The 26,081-nt window shown below is 40.8% G+C and overlaps 1 protein-coding gene across 1 annotated transcript in view; it reads right to left on the bottom strand.

Annotated features, from left to right (window-relative positions):
• Positions 1-25,327, bottom strand: part of LOC140999727 (myelin transcription factor 1-like) — a 32,481-nt gene extending 7,154 nt beyond the window's left edge. Inside the window, exons 1-13 of the mRNA XM_073470246.1 lie at positions 25,273-25,327; positions 20,110-20,152; positions 19,949-20,017; positions 18,001-18,212; positions 16,281-17,348; positions 13,775-13,894; positions 13,290-13,380; positions 7,699-7,812; positions 7,369-7,586; positions 3,747-3,949; positions 3,416-3,631; positions 3,162-3,310; positions 1,849-1,911 (exon numbers count right to left, since the gene is read on the bottom strand). Coding sequence (XP_073326347.1) covers positions 1,849-1,911; positions 3,162-3,310; positions 3,416-3,631; positions 3,747-3,949; positions 7,369-7,586; positions 7,699-7,812; positions 13,290-13,380; positions 13,775-13,894; positions 16,281-17,348; positions 18,001-18,212; positions 19,949-20,017; positions 20,110-20,152; positions 25,273-25,327 — 2,621 coding nt within the window. The remainder of the gene's footprint in view (positions 1-1,848; positions 1,912-3,161; positions 3,311-3,415; positions 3,632-3,746; positions 3,950-7,368; positions 7,587-7,698; positions 7,813-13,289; positions 13,381-13,774; positions 13,895-16,280; positions 17,349-18,000; positions 18,213-19,948; positions 20,018-20,109; positions 20,153-25,272) is intronic.
• Between the last annotated feature and the right edge of the window lie 754 nt (positions 25,328-26,081).

Here is a 26,081-nt window from a genome sequence, read left to right as displayed (position 1 = left end):
GGGCACATGTGTCTGAACTACTTGCCATGTTGGAGAAACATTAAGGCAGTGAAGGCACTGATGTTACAGTAGCCCTCTGATTAGATGGAGAAGGTGAACGATCTTCATTTCAGTAAATTATTTTACTTTGACCAATGTCATCTTAACACCTGTATATTAATCTGAAAATATTTGAACTAATTTTAAAGAGAACTATAGGGCTTTTCAAACTGTGCTTAGCCCCAGGCTAAGGGAGCTGTTAGCACCGGGCTAAGAAAGCAGTCACACTGGCACATTCCAATGTGGGCTAATCCCGACTTTAGCCTAGGGCTTGCTAGCCCTTCTCCAGAACAGGGTTAGCCCCGACTTTGTGGGGTTATCCCCAGAAAATCAACTGAACCCCTGGCTAAGAATTGCCAGTATAAAACAGGGCTAAAAATAAAAGGAGTAGGAAGACAACATTCTAAAATGTTAAGCTTAAGCTCAAAGCACTTGTGTGGGCTAGTAGAAGTGCAGTGTGAATCGTATAGCCCTGGACTTAGTTTAACAATGGGTGTGTGAGAAGGGGCTAAGGATATGCAGTGTGAAAAGCCCTTATGATGAAGTTCTTCCAACCATAAACAAACTTAAAAGACAAAGGCTTGTTTGTAGCTGACCTTCATTCCTAGAAAACTAAGTAAGTAGTAATTACACCTACAGAAGTACCACACCTACATTCATTAGAAAGTGGCAGTCGTGGTATTCAGTTGGACAGAAATCAAATATATTGGTGAGGACTAGCCTAATCAAGCTCTGTGTTATGCTTATCTAATCTTATCCACAGGCTGGAATCAGGTTTGTTGAGTGTTTCCAGGAGGTAGGACTTTGAAGGTTTAGTAGACTTTTTCCATTGTTTCCACAAACAAATGTTAAAAATTCAATTTGTAAGATTTCCCAACTCAAAATCAAATACTGATGCTTTTTGTTGGCAGCCGATCCAACATACAATTCTAAAGTGTCAGTATTTGACGAGTGGGGTGTGAGATAAAAAAATCTACTTTCTTAAGAAATTGGACCTTTAAAGGAACAGTTCCACCAAAAATGAAAATTCAGTCATTGCCTACTCACCCACATGCAGATGGAAACTTGGGTTAAGTCCACAAAACATTTCTAGAGCTTCACAGCAAAACAGTGTTGCAGCATTCTCCCAAACAACTGTAGTAGCTGGAGACTTAACTCAAAAAATATATACAATGGCTCCATACAGCTCGTCTGGGCGTAAGTCTCTGGAAGCCCCAAGATCCCAAATTGATTTGAAAAGACATAACTGACATCATCTTTCAAACTGAAACCATCACTGTAGCTGCTAAGCTAAAAGCACCCACTCCATCTGAAGTAGGTGCATGAGCACAACTACACATCAAGGGTGTAAATGACGTCTTCTCAAATCAATTTGTGGCTTGGATTACACTGGACAAGCTGCATGGAGCCATTTTGTCTTTTGTTTTTTCAGTTGTTTTTTTCTGTTTTCAAACAAGTCTCCAGCTACTTCAGTTATTTAGGAGAATGCTGTAACACTGTTTTGCTGGGAAGTTCCAGAAATGTTTTGTGGACTACGAAAGCACGACTTTCCGTCAGCATGGGGGGAGAGGAGATAATGACTCAATTTAAAATTTTTGGTCTTCTTATCTTTGGAGAAGGAGTAATGTGGTAAAATTGACAAATCCCCTTTTCCTTAAATAAATAAAATGATTCCAGTCAGAATCAATGTAAGGAGCAGAGTTCAAAATAATATCATACTTCAACCTCAACAAATGACTTTTTCACACCATAGATTTGTGGAGCAAACATACTTTGCTTATCATGTCCAAGTTAGAGTTCAGGTCTTACCTTCGATGTGATGCGTAGTTGCCAGTGATGTGTCCACTTCCATCACAGCCTGGGGTAGGACATCTGGGGACAAAGACATGCACTCTGAGATCCATTCCAGTCCATTGCATTGGAAGAGGGTGCAATACTGACATGCTAGCTTTCAGAAGAATCTGAGTTTCTTCATGTTGATTGCTATTCACAAGTTGGAAACTGGCATTAACAAGATGACATGAACACAGCATAATGTTTACAGAGAAATACCTCTCTGTCTGAGAGGTGGTTATCTGTGTTGGTTGACCCACCTAAACTCTAACCAGTCTTCAGATCATTTGACCAAATGTGTTAGTCTGACTCCATTCAGACTCCCTGCTTAATATTTATATATTCATGTTCCAGACATCACATTTAGCCAAACCATGCAAACCCATTGCTTTATAAAGACAAAATAAGCATTACTCAAGTAACTTAAGTACATCCATCAAACACCCATTTTACATTCATAAAAAACAGGTTCCATTCTTCTAAGATAATCATATTTGCAGTTACATGTATTTTTCCACCTACATTTACATATTCAGTTGAGTTTCACTGAGAGCAATGCTTTCTTTTTCAGGAAGGCCCTAATCTTCTTCAGAGAGTTTCACACATTTACACTGTTACTTGGAAGCTGCTTAGTAACAACCATAGTCTGATCTGACCACTGAGTAACTCCACTGAAGCCTTAAGCCATTAGGGCCTTGCTCAGAGGCACCTCAATGGAGGTAATGAGGGTGGTAATATCTGGGCACACCAGATATTTAGGCCACTACTGCCCATGCATTATTATTATTATTTTTTTTTTCATTTTTCTTCTTTCCTTCTGTCTTTCTTTATTCCCTTTTCTTTTTTTCTTACTTCTTTTCAACCTCTTGTTTGAATTACGGGTTCCTTCTTACAAACAGAGGAGCTGCAGTAGGAGGAGCTTTTGTGTGGCTCAAGAATCTTAGGAGATGAAGGCCATATAACCTCCTACTGCTGCTGCTGCTGCTGCTGCTGCTGCTGCTGCTCTTCTTCTTCTTCTTCCCATAAGACTAGACACAGATTAACGCATTGCTGCCTCTCAGTGGTTAAGTAACATAATTGCTTCCTCTGTTGTTACTTGATTGTTTTAAGTTAGTGTGACAAAATTGTTTTCTCAAGCTGCAACTTCATAAAAACTTGTGTGTGTATTGTTGATAAATCACAAAAGTGAATTAATTTATGTAAGTCAGGACAGCTATAGAATTTATAATGTGGGGGTTAATGAATACAAGCTTCAATTGAACGAAATGAATGGAATGGAGTTGACTTACACAAGAATCTCTTTTTTGTTGTCTTTGGGCTGAAACTTGACCTTGAAGCTGCTGGTGGTGACCTCACCGGGGTACTTCCTGTCCTCCAGGTTTTCCTGGTCCTCTTCCTCACCGTCAGATGAGGTGTATGAGGGAGCCATATACTCCACCTGAACAAAGGTAAAACATTGGTAACCTGCACAAAGTGGCAAACGAATCCCACAATAAAGTGGCACAATCTATGACTCTGGCACTATATTGAGTGTGTACAGTACCTCTTCATGGTCTTCCTCTTTGACTCCACTCGGTTTGGTGAAGTCCAATGGCCCCTCCCACTCTGGCTGAGTGTGGCCCTGAGACAAGGTGGCTCCGATGAGTTGAGAGGATGAAGACGAGGAGGATGAAGGCTCTGGAGGCTGCATACCTTCCCTCTTGGTCTTCTTCATGCTGAGATCCAAGGTGCCATTCTCATCCACCTCAATGTCTGACTCCTACAGGGTTCAGATATACAGTCATTGTAACTGAAGCCACAGAGAACATGAGAAAACTGATGAGCCAGTCTACATGAGTCCCAAAAAGATTTTGTCCGAATGAAAGCCTGTGTACCTTGGTGCAGGACTCCCTGGGCTTGGTGCTGAGGGTCTCTGGCCTCTCCCAGCAGCGGGTGGACAGGTTGAGGATGGCCGTTGCTGCCATGTGGGCTGCCTCTGCATCTTGGCTATAGTCATAACTACTGGAGGATGAGGCGCTCTTAGAAAAGCCTCCTGACACACTGTGAGTGGGGGAGGAGGCCTTAGGGAATGATTTACCTGTGTGGGAGTGGAGCAGAGGGAATTTAGTGGAAAAAGAACGAGAGAAGACTGCTACGTATGTAACCTAACACTATATGAACACAGCATTAGAGCTAAATGTGGCTAACATAGCTGCTGCTGGTAGTTACAGTAATATCAGGTTTGTTTTTACTAATTGACTGGTGTTTATGTGTTGTAGCAAAAGAGTCATGCATAATTGTGTGTGGCGTGGCTCACAATGCACACACACAGATCATATACAAAAACAGTCATCTCAGAGTGAGGAGATGCTCTGCACCATATTGAGCTAGCCTACGAGCAAATTTCCATCAAGGTTCAAGCTTCTGTATGTGTCACATGCACAGAGTATACAATACAATGAAATACACTGAATGCACTGAAATACATTATATTTTGTATACATGTATACTCACTACACTATATACATAACACATACAAGGCAAATATATACATAAGCACAAACTGTAAACAAATAATATAAATAATAAAAGTGTCAGAGTGCATTATATGAGTATGAAGGTGCGAACAGTGATATGATGATACAGGATGGTTGCTCTTAGTGAAAAGTAAATAGATGGACAATGTAAAAAGTTTGTCTAGATTTTAAAGTGCAGTGAGTCTTTAGGCTGCAGAGACGTCTTGCTGACATCAGCAGCCTGAACTTATTGTTGTGGGGGGGTGTGGGCTCCTTCATTATTTGTCTTGCTTTGTTCCTGCAGCGTGTGGGGTGGATGTGGTGTGGATGTGGTGCAGGGTGGGTAGCTTTACGGTCCCGAACTGGGCAGCTGCTGTACCAGGCAGTGAAGCCCCCTGACACAGTGCTGTCTATGGCGGCTATGTGGAATGCACTGAGGACTGATGAAGAAATACACATGTGGGCTTGAGACTCGTTAATCAAGTGACCTCTGAGAGTAGCATCCAACCACCTTGAGCCTTTCATTTGCCAGCTATGTCCCTCATGCCCCCCTCCGAATTTGACCCCTTTGATCGTGTCACCTCTGTGCCCCCTTCCTTCCCTTTTGTTTCTTGTTTTTTCATTATGTCCTCTGCATTTGTTTCTATTTGCATTCCAATTGATCGATGAATCCCTTTTGTTTCCTTTGACCTACTGCTTTACTGTATATATAAATTGTTGCATTTCATTTGCTCTGGGTTAGCTCACAGACACAAACTCACTCTCTGTCAGTCACACTTCTAATAAAGCTCACACCACTACAGCAAACCTCTTAACTGGACTTGGATTTATTTTTTCTACAGGACTCAGCCATCCATTTGATAAACTGTAGTTTATTTGATGAAGGGAGAAGGACAGACTGAAGATAATGATCCATATCTGCCAGACCTCTACTCAAAGCCCCTCCTTGCTCAGTCTGTTCTTTATAAATGAGAATAGAATGCTACTTTTTTAATCTCCATGGGGAAATGAATCATCTGCATTTAACCCTTTCAAACACCCCATGCACAAACATACAGCCATGAGGCTGAGGACACACTTGATATTTAACAGGAAGTTAAATCTGATCTTGACTTTGACAATCTACTAGTTGCCATGTTTTTGTGCCATCTCGTCAAGGATTTTAACTGACAACTTTTACTGCTTTGCTTCTTTAACCTCTGAGCTACCTACCGCCAAAGTTGCTTTCTACCAGCCCACCCTAATAAGCAGGATAAAAGCCCTGGTGTGTGCTCATTTGAATGGTAACCACAGTCATGTCCAGAGCCTGGCAGGTAGAGAAAACAGTCACTAATTTGTGTTTATTATTATTATTAATTATTATTTATGAATTCAATTAATAAATCATGGACATAAATATCTAATGTGTGCTCTTAAACTACAGTAATGAATGCATATAAACATTGCATTAAACAGGCATTTGTCATGTTTCGTCTGCCATGAGGTCATGTTTTTGTTTTTTCTTGTCTTTTAGTTCTGTTTTCTGTTTTATTTTTGGTGTCTAACTCTCCTCTCATTCCAGATTCCCTTCCTGCCCTTGTGTGTCTCCCGTCCACCCCTCCCTATGTGTGTTTCACCTGTGTCTAATTATTCCCACCTCCCTTGTGTATATAGTCCACATGCTCCCTGTCTTCTGTGCCAGTTCATCTTCGCCCTTTGTTGCAAGAGTTCCAGCATTCTCCAAGTAATTATTCTTTCTAGAGTTTTTTACCCTGCTTTTTGGACCTGACTTTGCCTCTGCCTGATCCCTTTTGCACTTTTGCTGCGCTGACTGATCTCTTATATACCAAACTATTCTTCAGTAAAGACTGCCTTTTCTGAAAAACCTGAACTGTTTCGAGTTGTGCTTCTGGGTCCTTATCTTGTGTGACAGATTCTTGTTGGCATTGACATTATAAAATATATTTAAGTTGTAATATATTTATGTTGCTTAATGGGAAGATTCTGAAGAACATCTACATACTGTATTTCCTTACAAAATCACAATAAACCTGCATAGATCCAGGGAGATAATGTACAATGTCCATGGACATCTAATCAGTCTTCTTCATATGGTCACTTTACTGTTGTTTTTATGATGTCTATGATGTGATCTATCTTTATTGCTTTGAAGAAATGGTTTATTGTCTCTTTTCAAAGGAAATAAAGAAATAACTCCCAGACTTAATCGACCAATCTCTCTGAAATAAGTGTCTTTTTTATAAATCTTATTATAAATCACGCTGTATTTCAGTGAAAGACGCTTTTTCAAGCAATTTCTTGCAAAGAAAATTTAAAATTGAATAAATTTGATGGTAAACATGGTTACAATTGTGTTCCACTTCATGTTTCAAGTCGAAGACATGTCAATTTTGGGCTTATGTCTCTGAAATTAGCATCTTTCAGCCCCTGAATATAAATTAAGCTGTTTTCAGTGAAAGTATCTTTTTTAAGGAAGTTTCCTGCCAATAAACGTGAAAGTTGGATATATATGATGGTAAACATGATTTCAGTTGTTTTCCACTGCACATTTTGTGTCAAAGTCAGAAATGTCATTTATTAGCTTTTCTCTGTGAGAAGAACACATTTTTGCACATTATTGTAGGTTAAGCTGTATTTAAGTGAAAGAAGTCAAGTCCATTTAGATTTTGTCTCTCTGAAATCAGCGCCTTGTTGCCCCTTATTATAAAAAAAAAATCTATATTTCAGTGAAAGAAACTTTTTTTTAAGCAAGTTTCCTGCTAAGAAACATGTCAAGTTGGATAAATATGATGGCAAAGATGGTTTCAATTGAGTTCCACTTCATATTTTGTGTCTAAGACAGTAATGACTTATATCTCCAATATCTCCCTTCATATAAATTAAGCTGTATTCCAGTGAAAGACGCTTTTCCAAGCAAATTTCTCAATTGTGCATTGTAACACAAGGCATGTCAAAATCAATTACAGAGGTAGAGCATGGAGATGAAGTGTGTGGGTCTTACATTTGAAGGCTTTGGGTGACGTTTCAGTGCTGCTGGGTGTCTTTGGAATGAGCATACGCTTTCCAAACACCTGGACATCAAAGCTTGCATAGTCAAAAGACACCTTTGAGTATTTCTCCAGCTCCTTGGCCAGGTTAGCTCGAGGTGTGGTGGTCACCGTGTTGGGCCGGTAGCTGCCATACTGAGGGATCTCCAGCTGTTTCACAAAACACATGGGCCTAGGGGACAAGCCATTAGTTATGCATTATCCCTATAGTGGTGTGGACATAGTTGTATGTATGCATTCAAAAGCTGAACTGGAAAACAAAACACTTAGCTTGCATGTCTCACCTGAGCACCCTGTCAGAGTTGGAAGAGGGTTCACTGGCTGAAGCTTGTAAATGAACCTGCTTGTCCTGACTTTTATTCAGCTTAGCTGCAGCTGCAATGGGGCAGCCGGACAGACTGACAGGGGAGACAGATCCAAACGTTTGCATGTAATGGAACACAACTCTCATGAGTAGGTCACAATTAAAGGAACAGTTCGGCCAAAAATGAAAATTCAGTCCTTATCAACTTCCCCCATTCCAACGAAAAGTCGGGTAAAGTTTCTTAATCCACAAAACATTTCTGGAGCTTCACAGCCAAATAGTGTTGCAGCATTCTCCTAAACAACTAGAGAAGAAGCAGGGCCTTGGTTTGAAATGTTAAAAACACCTGAAAAAACAACATAAAATGGCTCGTCCGGTGTAATCCAAGTCTCCAGAAGCCCCGAGGTCCCAAATTGATTTGATAAGACGTTATTTACACCTTACAAAAGCTAATGGATGGGGTGCAAGCTAACACTTATAGCTCGGCAGCTACAGTGAAGATTTCAGCTTAAAAAAGGGAACAAATAATGTTTTTTTCAGATCATGCAGCTCACCCGATGAGCTGTATGGAGCCATTTTATATATATTTTTTATGGTTTCTGGTTGTTTTTTTACATTTTGAAACAAGTCTCCAGCTACTTAAGTTGTTTAGGAGAATGCTACAACACTGTTTTGCTGTGAAGCTCCAGAAATGTTTTGTGGACTACAAAACTTCACCTGACTTTCCATCAACATGGAGGGAGGAGATGATGACGGAATTTACATTATTGGCAGCAATGATCCTTTAATATGCAGATAAGAAGTTTTCATTGTTGATATGCCTTCTAAAGACAGTTTAAGTTAGTGTAAGTAATATTAGATGACATTGATTCAGTTTGGGGTTTCACTGTGTATGTGCAAATATTCTATTCTTAGACTTAAATATGGATAATTTCTACGCTAACTATTCCAGAACCTGACTCAAAAGAACTCCAAAACTGAATTTAGACCATTATTGAAAAATTAAAAGCTGCCCAACCACAGACTATGTAGAAAGATAAGCTGTGGTCACATGGACAGTATTTCTTGAATCTGATTGTAATCATTCTGATTAGAGATTCCAACTAAACTGTTTGCATGGATGCTAAATAAAGAGATGAAATAGATGTGTTTACATGTCCCAAATATTTTAATCAGAATATAACTTTCTTGGCATGTGCAAAGTTTTTCCGCTCACTGTAAAGCTAATCTGTTTCAAAATATAATTTTTTCCAAAATAAATTTCGTTCACACTTTGTTCAACACTTGTCTGAACAACTCATTGTTTGTTGTTGTATTGGCCACAGACCAGTTCTGTTGTACTACCACCATGTTTCTGTCCCTCTGGAAGCAGCACCACCTAATGTTACCACCACGTGAGACCAACATGCAGAAAGAATATAAGTATCCCAAACAGAGAGAAACATTCAGGTTAAGCATTCACTATAAAGGTTCAGCCGTGGCAGTCAGGGTTTTTGTTGTTATGTTTTTTCCCTCTCTTTTCTCCCTTGCCCACTCCTTCCTAGTGTGTGCGTCTGTGTCCTTGGGCGTGACTGCTGCAGCAGAGAGACACATCTGCTTGTCGTCAGCTCATCAACTCCAGCTATATCAACCCGGTCTCTTCACTACTCCAGTGCCAGATCGTTCCATCCCATATGAACCCTCAGTGTCTCTCCGCTCAGCCTGCAGCTCCACCTGCTCACCTGTGTTTTCACCTCATTGCTTCCAGACCACTCAACCTGCCTGCCAGCCCTCCTCTCTTTCAACGTCCCAGTTTGTTTTTGTTGATAAATACCTTTGAACTGTTCTACTGCCTCCAGCCTCTGCATTCTGGGTCCAACAAATCCCCAACCTTAACAAAACAATCTGGTCACATGGACCCAGCAGAGACCGAACACCTGCACCATGACCTCTCCTCTCAAGGAGCCATGGTAGGACAACATGAGCAGACCCTCCGTGAAGTAATGGACGTGCTACATGGACGTGCTTCACATCCAGTGTTTCGTAGCTCGGAGGCTGCATGGACCAAGTGGTGACCCAGCTATCTATCATTGTGCACCATCTAACACCTCAACACCACCTCTCTGCTCCCCTCACTCTCCTTCTGTATGGTAATCATAGAGAGACTATTCATTTTTTGTTATCCCTTCACCTCACTCCCCAGTCATCTTAGGTCTCCCGTAGCTTAGAAATTCACTCTCCCCATATCGATTGGTCTGCCTCCAGAATTGTGAGCTAGAGTGTATATTGTCATTTCTATTGCCTTCACTCTGCTGCCCCCTCCTGTAACCACTCTACTCCTGCCATTCCTGAACACATTGACCTTTCCTCAGTTCCCTCAGAATATCACGACCATAGCGACATATTTAGCAAGGACTGTGCACTTTCACTACCTCTACACAGACTGTATGACTGTTCAATCGACCTACTTCCTGGTGCCACTCTTCCTACGAGCTGTCTCTACAACCTTACCCGCCCTGAATGAGACACCATGGAGTCCTACATCAACGACTCAGTGACTACTGGACTCATTTGCCCCTCTTCCTCGCCAGTAGGGGCAGGATTCTTCCTTGTGGCAAAGAAGGACTGATCTTTAAGGTCATGTATTGACTACAGAGGTCTTAATGACATAACAGTAAAGAACAAATACCCTTTCCCTCTCATCGACTCAGCGTTTTGGACCCCTCCACCAGGCCACCGTCTTCTCCAAGCGTGACCAATGCAATGCATATCATCTGGTGCGCATACGAGAAGGAGATGAATGGAAGACAGCTTTAAACACTCCTCTTGGCCATTTTAAGTACAAAGTCATGCCCTTTGGTCTCACCAACACCCCTGCAGTCTTCCAGGCCTTGGTCAACAATGTTCTCCGTGACATGCTGAACTGGTTTGTGTTCATCTATTTGGATGATTTTTTCATCTTCTCCCGGATTCAGGGGGAGCATGTTCAACATGTCCTTTTGCTACGGACAAAACAAGCTTTACTTGAAGGCAGAGATATGTCACTTCCAATCTCCATCCCTGGATTTCCTGGGCTTTGTCATCAAATGAGGGCAGGTGAAGACGGATCCCACCAAAGTGCAGGCAGTGACTTGTTGGCGGCTCCTGAGAACTGTAAGCAACTCCATCGTTTCCTTGGTTTTGCCAACTTCTATCGACGTTTCATCTGCAACTATAGCCGTTTGGCAGCCCCAATGACTCAGCTCACCTCCACCAAGCTCCACTTTCACAGGTCCTCTGAAGCTGAAGAAGCCTTCATCCATCTGAAGAAGCTGTTCTCCTCTACTCTGATCCTCTCTCACCCTGACCCCAGTCTACAATTCATGGTGGAGGTAGACGCCTCTGACACCGGAGTGGGAGCCGTCCTGTCACAGCTATCACCAGCACACCAAAAACTTCATCTCTGCGCTTTCTTCTCCCATCGCCTCTCTTCAGCCAAAAGAGCTCCGATGTTGGCAACTGTGAGTTACTGGCCATTGTCCACGCCCTCCGAGAATGGAGACATTGGCTGGAGGGAGCTGCCCATCCTTTCCTCATGTGGACTGACCATTAAAACCTTGCCTATCTGCGTTCTGCCAACCGGCTGAACTCCCACCAAGCTTGCTGGGCTTTGTTTCTGGGTCGCTTTAACTACAACCTCACCTACCGCCCCAGTTCTAAGAACACTAAGCCCGATGCCCTCTCTCATCAGTTCACCCTCTCCAAAGAAGAAACCTCTGAAGAGCCCTCTGTCTCCCCCAAGTGTGTGGTTACAGCAGCCAGGTCGGAGATTGAGTGCTCAATCGAGGTGCCACAGGGCTCTCAACCTCCCCCAAGTAACTGTCCACCTAACTGTATGTTTGTCCTGGATTCAGCCAAATCTCCAGTGTTCCAGTGGGGGCACACCTCAAAGGTGGCCTGTCATCCAGGTTTCCAAAGAACCCTCTTCCTCATCCGGTAATGGTTTTGGTGGCCATCTGTCTACTCTGACACGAAGGAGTTTGTCGTGTCGTGCTCCTGCTGGCCTTCTCCAACCCCTGTCAGTGCCTCACCGACTTTGGTCCCACATCGGAAGGTAATTACACCATACTCACCATTGTCGACAAGTTCCACAAAGCTCTATATTTTATTCCCCTGCTTAAACTCCCATCCACCCTAGAAACTGCCAATCTGTTAGTTCTCCATGTTTTCAAGCTCCACGGGATTCCCATGGACATAGTCTCGGACAGGGGTCAACAGTTCATCTCCCAAGTTTGAAAGCCATTTTGTCAGGCAGTGGGTGCATCATTGAGCCTCTCCTTGGATTACCACCTGTAGACCAACGGGCAGACGGAGCGGGCAAACCAGGGCTTGGAGTCAGTGCTGTGCTGTGTTACTGCCAGACACCCTGTCTCCTGGTCTACTCATCTTCCCTGGATTGAGTATGCTCATAACTCCCTGGTCAGCTCTGACACAGGTATGTCACCATTCATGGTCACTAATGGTCTCCAGCCACCCTTGTTTCCTGAGCAGGAGACTGAAGTTGCGGTGCTGTTGGTCCAGGAACACCTGCAGTGTTTTCGGGCTTGGCAGACTGCCCGGTCCTCCCTACTCCGTTCAGCTTCTCAGAACCAACAACTGGCCCAACTACCAACCAGGACAAAAGGTGTGGCTGTCCTCTTGGGATCTCCCCCTCCAGACCGACTCCCGTAAGTTGGCACCTAGATACATTGGACCTTTTGAGATTGACAAGATTGTTAACCCTGCTGTGCTGGCTCAAGCTCCCTCCGCACTCAGGGTGCACCCCTTTCATGTGTTGCTTCTGAAGCCTGTTTCTCCCAACCTATTGAGCCCTCTGGCCGAACCCTCTCCACGCCCCAGACTCGTGGACGGCCATCCTGTCTTCACGGTTCATCGCCTGTTGGATGTCCGTGGCAGGTGGGTTTTTTGGTGTTATGTTTTTTCCCCTGTCTGTTTTTCCCCTCTCTTTCCTCCCTCACCTGCTCCTTGCTAGTGTGTGTGTCTGTGTCCTTGGGCGTGACTGCTGAAGCGGTGAGACGCACCTGCATCATCATCTCATTAACTCCAGCTATATCAACCCAGTCTCTTCACTACTCCAGTGCCAGATTGTTCCATCCCGTATGAACCCTCAGCATCTCTCCGCTCAGCCTGCAGCTCCATTCACACATGGTTATTAGGCGCTAATGTTTTCCAATTTAACTTATTATCAAAGGTTTACACCACCTCTCACTGTGAATTAATTATTCCGACTGTGCCAGATTGGATCAGTCTCTTCCAATTGATACAGTTCTTCCAATTGAGACAGTTACATGAGACATTTTTAGTCCAACTGGCCAATTATTCTGATTATAAGTGAAATATTAGGGTCCATGCTTACACAGCCATTGAGTTCTATAAAATTGTGAAATAACCTCAATATTCAAACTTTCAGCTTTTTAACAAGTCCTCAATTCTTGTCTGTGTAAGACACAAACATCTCATATTTGTTCACTGGCCACATTTATTATGGTAGTAAGTCTGTGTGTGTGTGTGTGTGTGCGTGTGTGTGTGTGTGTCCTTGGGTGTGTCATTAACCTGCGGTGTGTGTTGCGGTTACTGTTGACATGGCCCTGGCCTGTGCAGCCAGGAGTTGGACACTTCAAGACGTTCTCATGCATAGCCAGGACTACAGACACACAGCAGACACAAACTCGGGTCAGTCTTTTTAGTTTGCTGCAGATGGTTTTACATCACTAGCAGTAGTAAGAAGAGTATATATGAAACACACAGTACTTGAAAGAGCAATTGTGATAACACATCAAGTAGTATTAGTAGAACAGAAGGAAGTAGTAGTGGTAGTACTAGTAATAGTCATAGTAAAAACAACAGTAATACTAACAAAATATAACTAGACCTTCACTGCCAAAGCTCCCAAGTAGTTGAATATGGAAATAAAAATTGTGTATATAAGGAGTGTAAAGGCTCAGTTCAACTGAAAGTCACAGAATATGTATTAGCCATGTCAGATTTGTCTCCTGGTGGTCTCTGGTGTTATTAAAGGTGATGTATTGGCTACTCACTCTCTGGAGGGATTCTGTCTTTATGAGGACATCCAGATAGACTGCGGTGGTGAGGGTACAGCCCAGTCACATGACCTGTCCCATCACACCCTGGGGTTGGACACTTCACTTCCTTCTTCTCTGTATACAGGAGGGTGTGGTTTAGATGGCAGCAATAATGAATTAAAGCACATCATATAAATAAAATTGATTTGATTTGATCAGCAACTTTAAGTATTCATCCACCCACCCATTACTAGTACCAGTCAACTGTGCAAAGTATGGCAGACAATTTGAGGCTTTGGGACTAGGTCACTGAAACACACCTTTTGGAACATCATTCCAAGGTGAACTCTGTTTTCAGTGTTTACGACTGGACTGGCAGAAATAAGAGATTTTTGGAGATGATGACGCAGACATACATGTTCACTTCATGATTGGGTCTTATCACTGGATGTAGCATCATTAGCAAATGTGAACTCTGAGTATGTGTTATGTTGTTGTGGAGTGTTTGAGTTTACATTGACAGAATTGATGTTATATTTTTTATATTTAAAAATACACAAACAGAGATAATAATTGAGTGATGGAAAAGAGAAACAAAAACAGCTGTTCAGCAACGTTAAAATCAAAACACCACTATCCAGGAGGATTCTGTAAAGATCAGTCATGTTTGCAGATAAAACGTACCAGCCTTGGTACCAGTCCTGACACCTAACAAATACAGTATAGTATGTAGTAGTAGTAAGTACGCAAAGAGGAGTAGGTAAAAGTAAAAATTGGTCATAATATTTTTTGCAACTATGCAACCACCAACAGATTTGACAATCAGTTTCTGTTTATATAGGTGCATATGATATGCCCTTTCAGGTGTGTTAGTATGAACAGAGATTACTTTTGAAACTGTGCTAAAACGCTTGTCTGGATGGAGATCATTTTTGTTTTAAAAGCATTTCCAAAAACACCTGTGTATGTGTGGACTAGGCCTTGGACTCAATGTTTATAATTGTGACTACTTTTAGGACCAATAATTAAACAAAGGATTGATTATTTTACCACAAAGCAGTGTGGAGAGTCACTGTGCAGTGAAAACCAACACAAAAAAGTATTTCATTAGGAGTTGGCAAAATTCCACTTCTTCTAAGAACACATAACCATTGACAAACCCCAAATGAATTCAAATCAGAGAGGGTTTTTACAGACAATATCCAGGAACAGTGAACGACCCTGGTTGTCAAGTATAGTTCTACTGGACTTGGAGTTTTATTAAATTTAAAACAATAAATATATGCAAAATAAATTAATGTTGGTGAAGAATATTACATTTTAGCCTAATATAACATGTGACATATTTACCAAAGAAATCTATAACACCCCTCCTAATAAAACCATATCCACTGTTGAGGACCAAATGTACCAAAATAAAAGATAAATTAAGAAATACATTGTTTATTAAATAAATTAATATTCCATTAAATTAATCAACAGTATAAAAAATAAATGTATGCATTCATTCATTTAGAAAATGTGACATACATTTCTGTTTCACTTTGCTTTTGTATCTATTTACCTTTGTATTAATCTGTTTAATTTTGCATTTAATTTATTAATTTATTCATTTTTTTATTTATTGGTGTATTTAATCATGCAGCCTATTCATTTAATTGCTTTTTACCCCTAATTATTTCCCCAAATGTATTTATTAATGTTTTTTCTTTTTACAAGTCTTATGTATTTCTGCTGCATTTTGCTAATAAGGGGGCTGTCACTTAAAGTGTGTCATAAATAAATACATAAACTATAGAAGGCAAGCTCTGAAGAACTTGCGGTTGTAACTGCCAGCTGTTGAAAAGCTGACACCAAATGCGCATTGCTGGCCATAAAAACACTGAATAATGTCAAGGATATCTGAACAATACTTTAGGGTTTGTTTAAAAGCTGATGCTAAATGTACATCGCTGGCTGTCAAATCTTAAAATAATAATAATAATTGAATAATGTCAAGAATGTATGAAACATATGGAATATTTTAAGGTTTGTTGAAAGGCAGAAGCTAAATGCACATTACTGGCTATGAAAACTTTTAATAATGCCAAGAATATATGAAAAATGTGGAATATTTTGAGGTTTCTTGAAAAGCTACAGCCAAAAATGAATTTGTAGGAGTATGAACAGTCATAATAGTGGGGTGAGAATGAAGAATCCAAAATATATATATACATTTGTGTTCTGAAACAGCTTATGGAGTATGAAAAGATGTTAGTGAAAAGTTGAAGACATTTTAAAATGAACTTTAACATTTTTAAATTGAGTTTCTGGCTTTAAGAATGATATATATACATATGTGTGTGTGTATATATATATATATATATATATATATTTTTTTTTTTGGCATATTAATTTATAGATTTCTAATTTCTAATTTGGACAGTTTCAGTCCTCCATAATCCATTACTTTATACTGTAGAATAACCAGGACCACATTATGAACTATTGTTGTGTCTGCTGGTAGTAACAGTAAGTCTACCTTTGCTGTAGTGCGCGGTGCGGCGGGCTGCAGCAGCAGGCTCACAGTTTTTGCTGGAGGTGCCGTATGGATGGTACTCTGGGGAGCTCTGGGCCTCTTGACCTCCCTTCACCTCCTCCGCCTTCAGGGCGATGGCCTGCTCCAGAAGCCCCAGGTTCCCCCGAGTCATATCCCAATTCTCTGAGTCATCTGTGATTCCTGAGCCCTCTGAGAGACGATCCTGCTCCTCTCCGTCCTCCTCTTCCTCTTCTTCCTCCTCTTCCTCCTCCTCATCATCATCCTCGTCATCATCCTCCTCAGAACGGACTTCTATAACCACTGTAGTCGAAGAGGCTTTGCTAGAGTCTCGGTCCTCCTCTACCTCCTCCACCACCTCTCCGGCTTCTTTGCCCTGCCTCTCATCCTCCTCTTCCTCTCTCTCTTCCTCCGGCTCTTCATCATCTTCCTCTTCCTCAGTCACGGGAGTGTTGACCTTTTCTTCCCTGAGTGCGGCTTCAGATCCCTGAGTGCATGGACTCAAAGTGTAAGGAGAAGTAAACTCTTGGTGGAACTCCCTCTCTTCTCCCTCCTCCTCTTCTTCCTCCTCCTCCTCGCCCTCCTCCTCCTCCTCCCGTTCCTCCATCTTACTCTGCTCCTCCGTTGATTCTTTGGCCTGATGGTTGTAATCTCCACTGGAGTACTGGTGATCAGAGTTTTCCTGCCCTATCATCTGTCTTTCCACCTCCTTCTCTTCTACAATATTTTCTTGCCTTTCTTGCTGCTCTTCCTCGTCATTTTCTTCTTCTTCTTCGGCTTCCTCTTCCTTTGTGTCTTTTAGCTCAGTAACCAACGTTTCTTCTTCAGCTTGCTCTGATGCCTGGTCCTTCATCACCAGCTGACATTCCTCCTCCTCCTTTGTCTCTGTTTCCTCCTGCTTATGATCATCTGTGAGGATTACTGGCTTCGCCTCCTCACTTTTTTCACTGTCAGTTTCGTTCTCAGTCTCAGAGGTGATGCTTTCATTCTTGCCGTCTTCAGCCGCAGGACAAACTGCTGTTTCTGTGACCTCTTTCCTCAGTGAGCAGTCTGCTGTGGATGAAAATATAGATGAATGTCATTGTCATCTCTCTATTGTAACTTACAACTGAGACATGCATTGTGATTGACCTTTCAGTTGAACTTATCTGCCCTTTTTATCATTAATAAGGTGAAGTCTGTGATAGCTAAGGCAGTCAACTCTAGTCTGCTGCTACACTCACATGACCCACTCTTCTCCCTGCAACATATATCCAAACTATCCTTTTCATCAGCTGTCAGTCCTCTACTCACTCTTTTCCTGCCACACTTGTAGAAAGAAGTGTTGTTTGTTCCTGTAATTTAATAATGTTAAGCATTATTTAATGCTGACTTCCAAAAGATGAGTTCCAAAATGCCAACATTAGTCTTTGAACACAGACCAGGTTTGGTGTGATCTGAGGTGTCACAAGATAATTAACGCGATAGAATCAAACAAAAAAGAAAACTATTGTTCTGTTACACATTCTGCTACTTTAGATTTCTGATGTTTCCTTAATTGGTGCATAGATAGTTTAAATTCTTAAAGCATCCAACAGTCATTCAAATGAAACAAAATGAGAGGTGTAAAGGGGATGATCACAGTTTGATGAGGGCCACCTCTCCCTTGCTCTGGTCTCCACACTGGTATTGTGCTGTAATGTCAGTTTTTAATGGTTTCACTCACCTTTTATATCCTCAGGCCTGCTTTTTGTTTTGTTTTTCTTCTTCTCTTTGAGGTCTTCTTCTTCCTCCTCCACTTCCTCCTCACTGTCCGCAGTGAAACCTTCATCTGCTGCCTGTTTGGCAGGCTGGTTCCTCCTCTTGGGAGCAGACTGGTTCTCTTCGGCCTCAGCCTCCTCCAGCTTCCTTTTCTTCACAATCGGGCATCCCAGCACACTAAGGAAAGCCGGACGGGTATGGAAGTGAATGTTAACACCCAGCATGCTAACATTTAACAGCAGAATCGACACCTTGTTGTTGTCCTGTCCAATACTTTTACAATATGAGATGTAATGAATGCTGTAGTGTCTACACACCACTAGCAGGACTGTATACTTGTAGGATTTTCATATTATTAACATTTATTTGTTACATGGAAAAAGGAGATTAAAAAATGTCTTACACACAAACACAGAAAATGAACAAATTGAACAAATAGACAACATAATTATGGTGTACCTCCAGGCATCCTTTGTTTCATATCATCTGCACATGCAGGTCATTCTCAAGGATCTGACTAAATTACTGTGTTAATGTTCAATTATACACTTTGTCATTATCATATGAAGCACTGTTTTCATGGAAATTTTGATTGTTGCTTCAGTTTGCAAACTAGCATAACTAATCAAATAATTCACTTTTAATACATATACTTACATTGTAATTGTTGGCTATAAAGAATTATATTCACCAGCCATGACAGTGTGGCTGGCATTGGTTTCACCTTGTGAGTGTGTGAGGGTGTGTTTCTGACTTAGGCTACTTTTGGGGACAAATTTCAGACTAAAGATCAATTAATTGGGGACGGCTCATCCAATTAGGGACAAAAGCTGTGTTTCCAAAAGCACTTTATCTGTTTGGGGGTGAGAGCCACAGGGCGGTAAACAAGACTAGACACAGCAGACTTTTTAAATACAGGAATGATGATGGCTATCTTTGACAGGAGGGAGGTGTGAGATGTTAAAAAAGTCTGCTGGTCCAGATAATATACCTGGCCGGGTACTAAAACCATGTGTCTTATTTATATATCTATTTATATTCACTCTCAGCAGGATTTCTCTCACATCTGCTGTGCTTACTGACAGTAGCCATTCCTCTGGAGGACAAAAACTGACACAAATCAATATCTGTGTGTGTGTGTGTGTGTGTGTGTGTGTGTGTGTGTGTGTGTGTGTGTGTGTGTGTGTGTGTGTGTGTGTGTGTGTGTGTGTGTGTGTGTGTGTGTGTATCATCATGGTACAATGTGATCCTGGAGATGCCTTTCACAGTGAAACCTACCACAGAAGCAGTTCGAAGTACTTTTGACAGATTTTGTCAACCCAATAGCGCCACAACCATGCAAGATACAGTAATGACACTTAACAGGTGTGTTGTTGAGATCAAAATGAAGATGGATAGGGTTACAGCAAGGGCACTGGATGTAGGGGGTAGGAAGTACAGAAGGGTCCACTTTATGTCCCTGGCCCACATTGGTGGATCAATGAAGGTCAGTTTTAATCATTCCTGTCCACTCCAAGACATGAAGTAAAACTAGGAAAACATGAGATGGGATCACACCTGCCGCGATGCCAAATCTGTATGTATGGTGCAATGAAACACAGGATATTGTACCTCCTTGTATCAAACTAATGAGTTCATTAACTAAAGAATCTTTCAGTACAACTCATAAATGTCAGTTCTAATAAAGGTTCAAAGTTGACCATGTAAGGATGGTTAGACATATTGAACTAATCTGCCACATGTTGAATTAATCTGTGCACCTATCTCACAGATTTTGCTGTGATCCCTTTACAGGTCAGTCTCTCTTGTGTTAGCATTATATATATATATGTGTTCATGCTCGATGACTAACAAACTGTTGTGTATAACGTTTGATGAAATACATTATCATTACATTATATACATAATCCTACCTTCTGTGTCGTGAGTATCTTCCACTGACATGGCCTTTGCCATCACATCCTGGGGTGGGACAGCTGCTACTGGCACATAGCAAATACACATGTCATATACACACAAAGACACACTTCAAACATTATGGAAGTCAACTGTTGCAAAGCCTAGAATCGCTTACCTTAACTCTTGCTTCATCTCTTGTCCCACGACTTCGGACGAAACTGAGAGCAAAGAGGCAGGAGAATCATTAAATGTAGAAATAAAAGTCACATGAGTTCTCTAGGTTTAAAACGACAATAATATTTTTAATTTGAGAACAATCTTCATGCTGTGTATCAAAAGTCTTGTCAGCATGGCTGGATTATGAACCAGGCAAAGAGCACAATTGCTCTGGGGCCACAGACCTCCAGGGACCCGAAGAGACTATTAATTTGCCAATCTGTGAGGTAATGCACTTAAAGTAACAACAGCAACCAAAATGATTGTGCTTGCACTTGTAGAGGGGCCATGTGTCAGAATGTTTTTCTTAATGTTGAATGTACACTAACTAACTAAAGTTACAATTCACCTGATATATTGATATTTTTCTTCTTTCCTTCAATAATGCCTTATAATGAATTATTGCAATTTGTCTCTCAATATTTTGGCAACCTGTTTTTGTTTGGGCCATCTGCAGTCTCCTCTGAGGTTATCTTTAACAGTTTTCACTCTGACATGTCAGTTCATAGTATGTTCAGTTGATATTCCCATATCCTATAGAGTGCCACAGGACTGAGTCCTAAAACCCGGAAATAAGTTAATGTTTTTGTACTTCAGTTCCATCGCAGTCAATGGGTTTTTTGAATGTGTTTTCAGTTGAATGCCTGAAATAAGGTCTGTGGTTAACAAAGCTTAAGAGCTTTTCATGTTTTGTTCTATGACATGAAATACATCAGTAAATACTTTATTTTATAAAGCATATACATGTCTTAAAAAAGGCAGTTGCTCAAAAGTGTCTAAATGAGACTACAGAGGTTGTCGGGGACATTAAACGTCATCACACTGAACACAGAGACTCATCTACTCACTAGTCCGTCTTTACAGGCGACTTTAGATGCAAAGTATTCCAACTCTAACTTTACAACTTGTAGACTGATCAATGTACTCTAAAGTCTGTATAGTATGTAGGAAGCTCGGTGGTGGTGACGTTGTGATGTATTTCATTTATAGCCTGCGTTAGCTTTTTATTCCTGGTGATTACACTTATACCTCGGAGATCATAAAAGTGGTGTTCATTTGTGAAGATTATCTTGCTGAACAAAGCATGTTGTATAATAAACTTGTGTTTGCCTGAATTTCAGCAGTAATCCAAAATCCCCAAAAATCCCATAGGCTTTTTGTCAAGGGAACCAGGGCAATGCTAACTTAAGGGTAAGCCTCCAAAAATATGTCATCCCTGCTTGCACTCTATTTCATTAGTGTTAACCCTAGAGTAACTCTCTGTTCCTATTTTGAAGTTTTCAGAAGAGCAATTTTTTTAGATTTTTATTTTTCCTAACAGGAAAATGCTGGAGAGAGAGAGAGAGAGAGAGAGAGAGAGAGAGAGAGAGAGAGAGAGAGAGAGAGAGAGAGAGAGAGAGAGAGAGAGAGGATGAAATGGAACAAAGGGCTCCAGGTTGCAGTCAAACCCAAGCTGCTGCAGTAAGGGCTTAGCACTTGGGTGCACGCTCTCAAGATAAGCTTTTTTTTCTTTAAAAAAATATGAATTGAAAATGAAAAAGGTGATATCTTTTTGTCTCAATATGTTCTAGCTGATAATTCCAAACTTTTGAATGGTAATGTGTATTTATAATCAAATTTAACACAAACTCATATAACACAACAAGCCTGGGGCCAGATAGTCGTCCAACATTGGAGTCCTTGTTGGTTTCAGATTTCTTACCATGTGTGGGTCACATGTGTGCGGTCAACATGTTAATCCTGCCATGGATTAAATGAATATGCAACATGAAACATCAGGTCAGTGCAAGCATGTGCACAGATAGAGCCCAAAAGTTGACTTGAGCCCTCGTCCTTTTGTCCTCAGATTTGACAAGAGCCTTCTTGGTTGGTGTTATTATATGAGGCCACTGTTATTATTTTTTATTAATTATAATGAGGGTACCGAGCACTCGTATCAACAAAAAAAGAATTTGCAGCCCAGTCACCAGGATATAATGTTAGAAGTTAATGTTTCTGCAAACCACAGATACGTCCAAGTTAACATTTGTACCAAATGTGGCACATAATGCTCACATTACATGCTTATTAGCCACATTTCACATCAGTACTTGGAGGTCGTATTACAATTCAACAAGGCAAGCACAGTTTGCATCACACCACTGGATATTTTTAAGGTCACCTGGAGATATTTCCAGACATTTTTGTGGCAACTAAAACCAGCTATTTTTTCGCGGGAAGTCGCACCATCTCTATCTGTGATCTTGATGAACAAAGCAGGTATTTTAAGCCAAACTATGATGTTTTTTCAAACCCTAACCAAGGGTTTTTTGTGCCTAAGCCTAACCAGAGCATAAGCAAAGCGTTATGACAAGAGAGAAATAGAAAAGTCAAGTGAAATGAACATAAAGTTGCAACATAAAGAAACGTTGATTTTTAACTTATCTTTGGTTTAGTGGAAATGTACTTGGCTATCATTTATTCTGCCAATTGGGTTGCGTCTTCGTCCGATTGGAATTTCTGTGGTCAAAACGGAAGTTGTCAGTGACGGATGAAGTAGTGTTTTTCATGCAGATCAGTATGCGATTTTGTTGGTCTTATAAATTCCATATTTCCAATTCTAATAGAAAAATCTAATTGTAGTGGACAGGCAATACTTGTGTGTTTTTTGTTTTGTTTTGTTTTAAGTTGATTTTCTAAATTTCTCCCTGGAATCTGAATCACAGGTTAGCCTACTTTACTCAGAATTCTGAGGAGATTTCAGTTTAAATCATCATGAAGCTAAACAGCTTACAAGACTCTTGCCTCGTTCACATTTTTTAATTACAAGCATTTAAACGAACTGAATGTGATTTCATTAATCCAATTTATTAATTAATTTACTGACAACTGTTATAATAAATGACATGCGCCCAGAAAAACGATAGAAACAAGGTTTACTATGCTACAAAGTTTGTTGCAACTTCAGTATTTTTGTGAATGATTGTCATCCAAAATATGATATCTACATCATGATGCATGCAAAATACTGTGACCTGACTTTCACCATTTCCAAAAACATGAATTCAACCCAGAAAGGAACAACCTGGCCACCTACTTGAGAAGTATAAAGCTAAAGCTACACAGATGGATATTATGGATAATATAATCTCTTTGCTGTTATTTTGGTCCAGGTTGAGGCTTTTCATTTTAGAGATCTAATGATAAACATGTCAGTTATTCACTTTGATGATCTTTGTAGATATATAGTAGTATTAGACAGAAAGGAAATGCTGCAGAAAAAGAGCAAGGGGGAGAGGAGGGATGTTGATATTGGTCTATGCCCTATATGGAAAAATGAGTGTGCAATACAGAAACTTTGTACGGTAGAAAGTGCTTAACTGTTTATAACACTGATGTAGTAATGTGCACAACAAACTGGTGCAAATGCTATGCATAATCCACATTGAAAAGATCTATTTTTTCTATTGTAGCTCAGAAATGTACGATACCTTCCTTCATACTGCAAATAGTTGAGTTGCCCTCTCCTAAGAAACAGAATTGTGAAAAGAGAACAATCTACTGCTCAGCGTCAGCAAAACCAACCTAACTTAGGAGCAAATAAAGAAATCTAGGGGCCCAATGGAAATCAAACCAACCAAATGATGCGTTTTTCCTTAATAAAGGAATACAAGGTAATATTTACAAGCAGAACAACATCATTTGAATACAAAAGTGCACTAATGTTTTATGTTCAAATTATATTCAATAATTATGCAATTATTTATGCTTTAAACTCTGACAGCAGTTTGAGTTTGAAGTTACAGACACTCCACATCATTCTACCAAGGTACTTTACCTCCAAACTGTACTCAGCTAAATTACTTCAGTACATGTATTTCCTGTAAACTTGTTGTGTTGTCACATTAATCTGCAGTTCACTGTTTAATGCTTCATGTTCCTCTGAACAGAAACTCTCAGTCCTGCTGTGTTTTTAATGTTAGCTCTGTGGTAAACTATTAGCTCCATTAGCTCTTAACTGGTGGCTAACAGAGCAAACTAGCTCCCTTCCTGCTGATTTCAGGACAAAATTTGAGTCCCCTCTTGGTTTCAGCACAATATATGCACGAGGTCCTCCCAGCTAGCCATTTGTGACTGAGGAGATAGATGAGGGAATAGACGGACCAATACCGCAGAACAATTCTCGTAACGTTAGGTCTCACCCTGAGTAGCCAGTGATTGTAACTAGCACTGACACAGTGCTGTGGAGAGAGATAACTATGGTAACAGCGTTGTAGTCAGTGTAGGCAGTTCAGTTTGTCATTTGGTTAACAAAAGTTGGTTTGTTCCAAAGACATTTTCTGTCTACCTGCCTGACTCTAGCTAAGAGCTCAATACCTGTTTTGGTCCATTCGTTCGTGGCGCCTGGAGAACCCTACATGCTGACGAGTAGATCCCATGATTTTTTCAACGGACATCATTGGTTCTTCTTCTTGTTTTGATTGGATTGGACACCATTGGTCTGGCGCAGTTATGCTATTATCATCATCATTGTTGTGTGTGCAAAGTAGTGGCTTCTTGGGCTGAATTTTCTATTTGCACACATGCTCCTAATTACATTTTACAGTTTGCACTCGTCTATTTTAAGTTGTAAATGCAAGTGAAATGCTTGCACTGTCAAGTGATCAGTGCCATTGGTGATGTGAGATGTCTGCACAGAGAACAAAGGATACTAGAAGACAACACCCACCCAGCCACAGTCTGTTCACCCTGCTGCCGTCTGGCTAAAGATACAGAAGTATACGCTGCCATACCACCAGACTACAGAGCAGCTTCATTCCCCAGGCTGTGAGACTCCTCAATTCATTATCAGCCCTCCATTTTATAAAATAGATGTAGGCCAAAGGACTTTTTTTTTAAAAACCTTTGTGTTTTAAAAAATGACAATAAATTTACCTTGTAACATTTTAAAGTCAGTATCGTATTGGCCTCAAAAGAAAAAAAATAAACCAGTCATTCTCTCTCTCTCTCTCTCTCTCTCTCTCTCTCTCTCTCTCTGTGTGTGTGTGTGTGTGTGTGTGTGTGTGTGTGTGTGTGTGTGTGTGTGTGTGTGTGTGTGTGTGTGTGTGTGTGTGTGTGTGCATGTGTTTGTGTCTATACTGACCCCGGATACCTTTGGAGCGGGTTCGTGTTCGTGTCTCTGTAGTGTCTTGGCTCATCTGAACAAAAAGAAAGATATAAGCAAGATGAAGAGAAGTGATGAAGTGCAGCACAGACAGACAGACAGATAGATAGATAGATAGATAGATAGATAGATAGATAGATAGATAGATAGATAGATAGATAGATAGATAGTTACTTTGATGCTCGTCCTCTCTGGTTGATTGGCTCTACTCTCATCCACTGTTGGCTCAGTGTCTGACCTCTGAGCTCATTCTCTGTTGGATGAAACACACCAGAGCAACCCTGTTCCTGTGAGATAGTGATGAAAAATAATTACTTTACAGATGATGGCCAGTTTACTCGTCATTGTCAAAACGATGAGTCTGCAAAAAGAGTTGTATAATGTTCTCTGTGGCTCTGGAAGAGCTCTGTCAAGTCTGAGAAAATAACCAATATGATCTCGTAGTGATATCATCAGGGTTACCTTAGCATGACATCATAGGGAAAAGCCTTCATAACGAACTTGTGGTGTGGAGTTTGAAATACAGTATGTGGGCATTTACAAGGCAGGCAGGTAGGGTCTAAAAAAAAGACACTTGAGCTGCATGATGGGAAATGTAGAATCCAGAATTGTGTAGGCTTGACCCATACTAGCGACCAAAGGTAAGATAAATCTGCCTCTGCTAATTCAATTTTTTTTTAAAATTAAAACCTGTATCTTGTTAGCCCCCCAACTCTACAGAAGTGATATCATTGGAGCAACTTTTTCAGCTAGATTCACCTTCTTTGTTGCTGAATAGACACAAGCCT

The sequence above is a fragment of the Pagrus major genome, chromosome 7 (assembly GCF_040436345.1).
Source record: "Pagrus major chromosome 7, Pma_NU_1.0".
NCBI classification, from domain to species: Eukaryota; Metazoa; Chordata; class Actinopteri; order Spariformes; family Sparidae; genus Pagrus; species Pagrus major.
The sequence above is the reverse complement of the archived record's forward strand: the minus strand, read 5'-3'. Positions and strand labels throughout refer to the sequence as shown.